Source organism: Lineus longissimus, chromosome 14, assembly GCF_910592395.1.
Source record: "Lineus longissimus chromosome 14, tnLinLong1.2, whole genome shotgun sequence".
In the NCBI taxonomy this organism is placed as follows: domain Eukaryota; kingdom Metazoa; phylum Nemertea; class Pilidiophora; order Heteronemertea; family Lineidae; genus Lineus; species Lineus longissimus.
The window spans coordinates 1616724-1625814 of NC_088321.1; the positions used below are offsets into that span (position 1 = coordinate 1616724).

Sequence of the window (9091 nt, forward strand, 5' to 3'; positions counted from 1 at the left end):
CGTTTTACCAGTGTGCAACACAAGGTAGGGTGGCCAACAATTTGAGGTCGGGTGGCCCTATAGGAACCCTCTACAAAGTTCTAGAGCAAGGTAGGCTGGCTCTTCCAAGGTAGGGTGGTAAGGGTGATACCCTTGATTTGCATGACGTTTTACCAGTGTGCAACACAAGGTAGGGTGGCCAACAATTTGAGGTCGGGTGGCCCTATAGGAACCCTCTACAAAGTTCTAGAGCAAGGTAGGCTGGCTCTTCCAAGGTAGGGTGGTAAGGGTGATACCCTTGATTTGCATGACGTTTTACCAGTGTGCAACACAAGGTAGGGTGGCCAACAATTTGAGGTCGGGTGGCCCTATAGGAACCCTCTACAAAGTTCTAGAGCAAGGTAGGCTGGCTCTTCCAAGGTAGGGTGGGCCACCCTGACAAATAGCCTTGTGGAGAACACTGCTTGACCTCCATGGACCAGAACATTTTTTTTGGCATGAGTGGCCAGCCAAACTTAGATGGGCCCCAGCCAGCAATATGCGACCTGATATCCGCTTGGGTGTCTCTGTGTTACCAAACTTAGATGGGCCCCAACTAGCCATATGCGACCTGATATCCGCTTGGGTGTTTCTGTGTTACCAAACTTAGATGGGCCCCAACTAGCCATATGCGACCTGATATCCGCTTGGGTGTTTCTGTGTTACCAAACTTAGATGGGCCCCAACTAGCCATATGCGACCTGATATCCGCTTGGGTGTTTCTGTGTTACCAAACTTAGATGGGCCCCAACTAGCCATATGCGACCTAATATCCGCTTGGGTGTCTCTGTGTTTTTTCAAAAGCTCATCGTAGCCACAGTCATGAGGAGCATTGAAGTTTTTATCTACTTGCCCTCCCCGCAAATGAGAGACCTGCAACAATTATCAGCGCGATGAGCAATTGAATAATTGTTTGTCTGGGTTGAAACGTTCATTGGATAATCGTCACTGGCTTCCGCGATTACTGATTCTTGTGAGATGAGTGTTGCAAGTGATGATGCAGATCTCTGCGACAAAAATCTTCAGTGTGCGAGGGCACTTTACCGTTTATAAAAATGAAACTATTTGAAAATCATCAAGAGTTAACTCCAGATATTTTCAGTGAATCAGCTAGAAAACAGAGCTTGGGAGAAAAGCACACAGTCTATAAATAGGCAGGGTGCTTAAAAGTCTTTTTTTTGTCTCCAGATTTCACATTTCTCTAAAATTATTGACTGTTGTCTTCTTTTGTCTTTTCAGGTGAGTTTCCATGGTAACAAGATAAAGGTAGAGTAAACATCTCCCTTCAGTTTCTGAAACTCGAAACCAGAAGTGATCATATCCCCTTTAAATTGGAGGAGGACATTTTAGTTCTGCTACAAAACACCAGTTGGCAGCACCAATTCACAAAAAGCGGAATTATTTATCATTTGAACCTCACCTAGGGAGAACATTACATTTATAGATTCACAACAATACATAAGATAAAGTGCAGAGCAAGAGAGAGCAAAACATGAGTGCATCCTGTGGGGGGGGGGGGGGGGCTCTGTCCCAAGGGTCGCCAAAAATGTGGTTTTTATCATGAATGTCCATGGAAATTTCAAAAGAAATTGATCATTTTGCCCCCCTCGAGAGCCTTTTGAACCTCTCCCATGGGAATTATTAATCCTGTTTACCGTCCACCTCCCACATGGGTTCTGAACGAACATGAAATATTTTCATTATTTTTAAAAAAAATCTATTTATTTTATTGTTGCCATCATTTTTTTATTTAAATAATCTTTCCAGTGGTTCATCTTTACCTTAAATGATTGAAAAACACAATAAAAACTTGGCAGGGTAGGCTCTTCATCATAATAATGACATTTTTTCAATGCCTCATGTTGATGACCGACCTGATTTCCATTTACTGGAACTTGCTGAATCGCGTGTTTTGACCAGTAAATCAGACTGTAAACCGATAATGAATAATGAAAAATGAAAAGAAGCCTCATCATCTTTTTAAATCTCTCGGACGGTAAACAGGATTAATCATTCCCATGGCCTAATGCAATGCAATATTCATTACAATAGACAATACACACCGTAATGCAATATTCAGTACAATAGATACCGGTTGTGCATCATATATTAAAAGGACCTGGCCAAAAGATAAATATGAACCAAATGGCTAAAACTTGAATTTGTTGATGTTTTCTCAATCTCATCATGTGACTTTGTTTTGATCACATGACACATTCATCGTCTGCTACCTTAACTGATCTCCAGCCAGTGATATTTTGATTCAACCCCTGCCTGGAGATTGAAACAGCTGATTATTATAAGACATGTTAGAGGTTGTCGAATATTGGCACGGACTTTGAAATATTTGGGGTATTTTTATCGCTGAGCTCAGCTGTTTTAATTGTTTGACCTCAGACATCTATGTGTGGTTTGTCGAGAAAATGTGATTTAGTGTCGCGTTATATTTCATAAACATTTGGAGCATTTTACAAATCAGTGGAATTTTAGCGTTCTACGGAGTATGTTTTAAACTGTTTTTCCAGGCCTTTCAATCAGACATGTATACCGTAAGGCCTTGTAATTTCTTCAGCCCATTTCGGAGAGGTGCATTTTTGCAAACAGCACACCTCTCTAACAATTCCTGTGAATTGGGTGTACTTTTGCAAGTACGCCTCATAAAAACAAATGAAACAAAATGTCTGGCCTCGCCTGCTAATTGACCAGGCTACTCTGCCATCTGCTGTCATCGCGAAAAAGTCACAAAGAAATCACCTCCCCCAGATGCTGACAGCTTTGAAGTGGGTTGAACTATTCACTCTCGTGGATTCTGTCAGCTTGTGATCTTATCACAAGTCATCGTGTGTATATCGCGTGGCCTACAATGAAATCAAGATTGGTTGACCTGGAATCCCCCAGATACAAAAAAAAAAATTTTTGGCTAGATGCCCGGAGAATGCGTTTTCCGAGCATTTCAGATCCAAAAACTCACGTGCAAAAACACCGGTTTTCCTACATGAATTTTTGAATATCGGCAAAAGAATACATAGATAGTGATAAATATATGTCGTTGAAATGTTATGCAAATACAGCTGATGAATTCCCTCTCAAGTAGTCTGTTTGATACTGTCTGACACATCCCGGATGTTTCAGTAACTGATAAGGACATTATAGTGATTCACACCTTATCTTATCTCTTTCATTTAGCTTAAAAAAGCGATATTTTGAAACCCCTCAACTTTGCTGATGAGGGCTAGTGCCCCCCTTGCCCCCCTCTGGCAGAAACCCTGTTTGTGTTTAAAAAAATAGCGATTCACCCTTGTTAGAAGTTTCTGTCATGAGAACTTCATGAGAACTTTAATGTTATGTTGGACTGTCTTCAAATTTTATAACTGTGTAGGCCTTTATCATCTTGATTGTTTGACTATGACACACCACAACTTACCCATCTGAAAACACTCAAGAGGCCCAGTGGCAGCAAAGCCTCAATTTCTCCTCTCAAAATGTCCTGCTTGTCAACCATAGATAAGAAATGGGCCATTTCTGTACAACTTGACCTCTGTTATCAGGACACCTCTCTATTAAGGACAGCATTGTCAGTCCCAAGGTTGTTTGTAAGGGGTACACCGTTGCATTTAATCATACGTCAGGAAAATAGAAATGCAGTTATACACAATGCCATAGTGCAGTTATTGTGCAGGCAAATATGCTGAAACTTGGTATGTTTAGTGTTTGTATGTGTCTCAACGCTGGCATTGTTGAAAATTATGTTCAGTACGCATTTATACAATTTGAATTTTCAAATTCAATCACAGATTTCAAATTTTTAACAAACGTTGTTGAATCTTGTACACCCTGATTGTTTGACCATGACTCATAACGAAGTGAGTATCTCCAGCAGAGAACCTTATTGGTCTTTCATCTCCAGGCTCAAGATCACATATTATGCTCCAACCTCTGGGATACCACTCACTCTTGCTCACATCATCCGTATCCAACTTGTGCATGCTCATCCAAACCTTATCAAAATTAACAAAAAACAAAAAGAAATCGTCCCATATTGTTGCTGAGATATCTATGTATTTGACTTTCTGATTGACTACAACCGTCTTATGTACATGTATTTCTGTGTCTGTGATCTCATAAGCAGCCGTATAGTCGTCCCCGGTGACGAAGACGAATCTTCCCCCGCATGTTATCCTTTTGGGGATATGTACTGCAACAGTGGAGGCTGCATCAGATTCACCCTTGGAGTCTTTGTACATTTTATGTGTATGTTCCACAACACCACTCTTGTCAACAACAGTGATAACTTTCTGCCCCTCTTTGTTCCCTCCAAGGATGACGTACTGGTGTTGTAGGGTCACACCAAGGGAAAGTGGTTCTGTTATGTCGATATCACGGGTGGAGCTGATGTAACCAGCGTCTGGATCAAACAGTTTGACGCTGCATCCAGTGCCTCCTGTACCGTTGGAAAGTACAGCAAGTTTACCATCGGGAGTGGACGACATGTCATACAGCGGGGGGACGTGATCCTTGAAGGTGCGTTTTAGGGTGCCAGGGAGTTTGTAGATGTCTATGGCCAATGATGGTTCCCCTAATCTTGTTGGATGAGCGACTGCAAACATTTGACCAAGGTTTGCTACACATGGAATAAACATATCCTCTGAAGACACTTGCATGGTCTTCTTGAAGATTTCCGTAGAATCATATCCATATAAGTATTCTTCATCTTCTTCTTCTTCTTCTTCTTCATCAGCACAGTCTGATCTCCCAAAACTCAAAGGTATTTCCTTCGGAAAAAAGGTGTGGTGTTTTCGATGTAGCACACGTAGCTGTTTTCTATACCCCTTTTCTTCAATGTCACCCTCTCCATCAACCATAGCATCCATCTCCTGCTTCAATGCAGTCAGTTTGTAAAGATATTCCGGGTCATACTCAGTCTCTGTAAGCAGTCTCCCTGCTCTCTCAGTGGGCGCCTGCAGTTCCTCAACCATCTCTGACAACTTCTCAAATCCAACTGGAATGTCCTTGACAACTTTGTAGTCCACCTTGACCTGTTCTTTCAACCCCTCCTTCCATTTTGTGATTTGTTCGATACACTTCTGGGCATGATCCTCAATTTCTTTAATCAAAATATCCTGCTTGTCAACCTCAGGCACGATTAGTTTCAGTAGTGCTAAGTCTTTCTTCAAGTTCTTGAATTCTTCAAGCTTTTCCTGCTTTTTTTCTAAAGTGACTTTCATTTCAGCAACCTTTTTGTCAACAACATCTACAAGCTTTTCCACGGTGTGCTCTCCATGGTCAAGCATAACACAGACCATACACGCAGCTGTTCCGCAGTCATGACAAAAACTGTTCAAGGAGGAGTCGTGTTTCTCACACATGACATCCTGCTGCTTCGTCTCAGACCTAAACCGCACCACGACATGTCCCTGCGTCGCTTTATTCCTCGCATGGACCTTTGTACACTCCTCACAGATATGAAGGTTGCCGCATTCAACGCACAAGTTCACAGCTTGGACCTCCTTCTTCTTGTGGTGACAGATCGTACATTTTACATCCATCGTAATACCCGCTTTGTTTCCATCTCTCTTTTCTCCGTTCCCTAGTCCTCTTCTTTTGTTCGGAGGACGTTCTGTTTCTGCCCCAGCCTTCCCTCTACCCTTCCCTCTACCCATTGGTTGAAGTTCTTTTTCCCCTGATCCTCCTTTTCGCCCAATTTTCACCACAGTGTCCACAACTGCCACGTCCTCCCCGGTGAAATCCACCATTCCCTTGACACCGTCCCACGGGCGAGGGCACTCCACCTTACACGTCGGGCAGGGAAACTCGTCACCTTCATGGCTTCCAAGAGTGATCAAGATGCATTCAGTACAAAAACAGTGCTTGCATCGGCCAACTATCTTTAGTGGTTTGGAATCAAGGCACACTGGGCAAACGTTGATGACTTTTGTTGTGTTCGACGCCATCATCCTGCGTTTTCTAACCTGAAATTAAAGAACAGAAATCAAAGAACATGCACAGTATTTGATAGGGGACCATTGTCTTTCCTAAGAGTTTTCTCTGTGTTAGGAATAGTGAAAAATGAACAGTAAAAAAACACAATCTTCCACCTGACAAAAATCTATTTACCTCTTCTCCAACAGACCAAGGTGAATAAATATTCGCTGTTGTTTTTTTTATTTTGACAGTGGGTGCCTGAACAATTTGGATCACGATGTCAAGTGGTACTGCTCTCAAAAAAAGGTTGACCAGACTTGTTTAACACCTTCACTGGCGGTGTTTTACCCCCCAGAAAAAAAAGTATAAGAGATGGCTGCAAGAGGTCTTTTGCAGAAGCTTCTCCAAGACAAGGCCTTCTTGAATCAATAGAGTTATGTCAGCTACATATACACTCCTTTGTTATATTTTAATGTTTGTAGGAAACATGACCAAAAGTAACTAAAATGAGATCAGATCCGTTACGCATGAGACTTCTCAAATTTCTCAAAACTGAACCATCGTCATATCAGGGACAGAAGTTCCGAAGAGGAGTATTCGGGCCGCACCCTTGAAGTGAACTTCCTGATCAAGATAAGAATTGATTTTAGGAATCGGTTTCTGGGAAATGTAGCAGTGCTGACATCTGGTGTTGTCTGGAGGAACTAGGTGTTCAGTAGGTTAATTGACCGTTTGTTTGGAATCCGTAATGTTGTACGGCTCATAGATATGGCAAATAACCAGAACGGCAATTAAGAAACTCCCAAGTCTTCATCAACAGCTGCCTGCATTGGATCTCTCAACTCAAATAGACGGCCTTAGGAAGAAACAAGGACCTGTTGAAAAGAGCAAATTAGGACCAAGTCGAGATCGAGATACTCCGTCAACGCCTGAGCAGGATCAGGCATACATGGAGGAAACCGCCGTCCAGCATCGCCTGTCAAGCTCTGACCTGGAACCTGGAACCCACAGGGGAAGAGATTTTGGAAGACCAAGGTCAAGCAGGCAACAGGACCTTGAGAGCAACATCTAAGACCATGGGCCACTCTTGGTAGGAACTTGGGAGGCTCACCAGGGACAGAAGACAATCGGGGATCCAGCATCACACGTCAAACTCTGACCTGGAACCCACAGGGGAAGAGATTTGGGAAGACCAAGGTCCAGCAGGCAACAGGACATCTAAGACCATGGGCCACTCTTGGTAGGAACTTGGGAGGTTCACCAGGGACAGAAGACGATGGGGGGAAAGTTGTTAGTGGCCTAAGCTCTCAAAGGAGTGAAGGGCGTGATACTGCCAGACAGAGACAAGTCTGAATTGCTGGTTCTTTCATTAATTAGGCAGCAGTCATCGTCTAGGACGGCTCAGCCTGGCAGTGACTTTGTGACAAGCAAACAGCCCTCTCAATCATTGCTGGGGAACAAAGCAGGCATGTGAAGAAGAAAATGTTCTGAGTGTACTTACCTCTATGCATATGTGATAGTTTATTTTCACATTTGAATTTGAAAGACTGGTTTCTTTTTCCAACGTCACTGAAAGAACTTCACAAAGTCATTGGTGATTTTAGCTGCTGTTCTTCCAGCGGTAGTGCTGATTATAATCTCCTTGATTTGAGTTTTGTCTTTTTACCATCGGGCTTAGTTCTGTATCTTTCCTTATCTCTGCCATGTACGCTTCAACATGGCTGACTCCATGAAGTAATGTTGATTGTTGTTGGGGGCAAGGGTATTTATAGGCTTTTTCACAAAGCTAATGACTGATTCGCCGAACGGATTTGGGAAAATCATTCCGTGAAATATCACGTTTGAAAAAGATGTTCTTTTTGAATTTGAAAGAGATTATTTGGGGTATGAGGTCGAAGTTATTTATGCTTGTCCCAGGTAGTGAATATGTTCCTCATTGAAAAGTAACGACCCGCGTCATTCATGGGTGCTCCGACCGACTTTGTATTGTACAGTGGAACCTCCATTAGCGGACACCTCTCTATTAAGGACACTCGCTCTATTAAGGAAAACTTCTCTATTAATGACAACCTCTCTATTAAGGACACTACGTTTGGTCCCAAATAGTTGTTTCCATTTAATTTGACCTCTCTAATCAGGCCACCTCTATATTGAGGACAGTACTTGTCAGTCCCGAGGGTGTCTCTAATAGAGAGGTTCTACTGTACTTGTCAGTCCCAGGGTTGTCCTTGTGGCTCTTCCAAGGTAGGGTGGTAAGGGTGATACCCTTGATTTGCATGACGTTTTACCAGTGTGCAACACAAGGTAGGGTGGCCAACAATTTGAGGTCGGGTGGCCCTATAGGAACCCTCTACAAAGTTCTAGAGCAAGGTAGGCTGGCTCTTCCAAGGTAGGGTGGTAAGGGTGATACCCTTGATTTGCATGACGTTTTACCAGTGTGCAACACAAGGTAGGGTGGCCAACAATTTGAGGTCGGGTGGCCCTATAGGAACCCTCTACAAAGTTCTAGAGCAAGGTGGGCTGGCTCTTCCAAGGTAGGGTGGTAAGGGTGATACCCATGATTTGCATGACGTTTTACCAGTGTGCAACACAAGGTAGGGTGGCCAACAATTTGAGGTCGGGTGGCCCTATAGGAACCCTCTACAAAGTTCTAGAGCAAGGTAGGCTGGCTCTTCCAAGGTAGGGTGGGCCACCCTGACAAATAGCCTTGTGGAGAACACTGCTTGACCTCCATGGACCAGAACATTTTTTTTGGCATGAGTGGCCAGCCAAACTTAGATGGGCCCCAGCCAGCAATATGCGACCTGATATCCGCTTGGGTGTCTCTGTGTTACCAAACTTAGATGGGCCCCAACTAGCCATATGCGACCTGATATCCGCTTGGGTGTTTCTGTGTTACCAAACTTAGATGGGCCCCAACTAGCCATATGCGACCTGATATCCGCTTGGGTGTTTCTGTGTTACCAAACTTAGATGGGCCCCAACTAGCCATATGCGACCTGATATCCGCTTGGGTGTTTCTGTGTTACCAAACTTAGATGGGCCCCAACTAGCCATATGCGACCTAATATCCGCTTGGGTGTCTCTGTGTTTTTTCAAAAGCTCATCGTAGCCACAGTCATGAGGAGCATTGAAGTTTTTATCTACTTGC

The 9091-nt window shown here is 43.4% G+C and overlaps 2 protein-coding genes across 5 annotated transcripts in view; one reads left to right on the forward strand and one right to left on the reverse strand.

Moving 5' to 3' along the window:
- Positions 1-9091, forward strand: part of LOC135498551 (tight junction protein ZO-1-like) — a 95035-nt gene that overhangs the window by 23331 nt on the left and 62613 nt on the right. The gene's annotated exons all lie outside the window — the stretch shown is intronic.
- Positions 2783-6183, reverse strand: LOC135498554 (uncharacterized). Its single transcript, XM_064788833.1, has 2 exons — positions 6133-6183; positions 2783-5987 (listed from the first exon to the last, which is right to left on the reverse strand). The coding sequence occupies exon 2, from the start codon at positions 5970-5972 to the stop codon at positions 3816-3818; it is 2157 nt and encodes a 718-aa protein (XP_064644903.1). The 5' UTR covers positions 5973-5987; positions 6133-6183; the 3' UTR covers positions 2783-3815.

Excerpts from the sequence above, each read along its gene's own strand:
- LOC135498554 (XM_064788833.1), bottom strand. The coding sequence starts at position 5,972 with ATGATGGCGTCGAACACAACAAAAGTCATCAACGTTTGCCCAGTGTGC.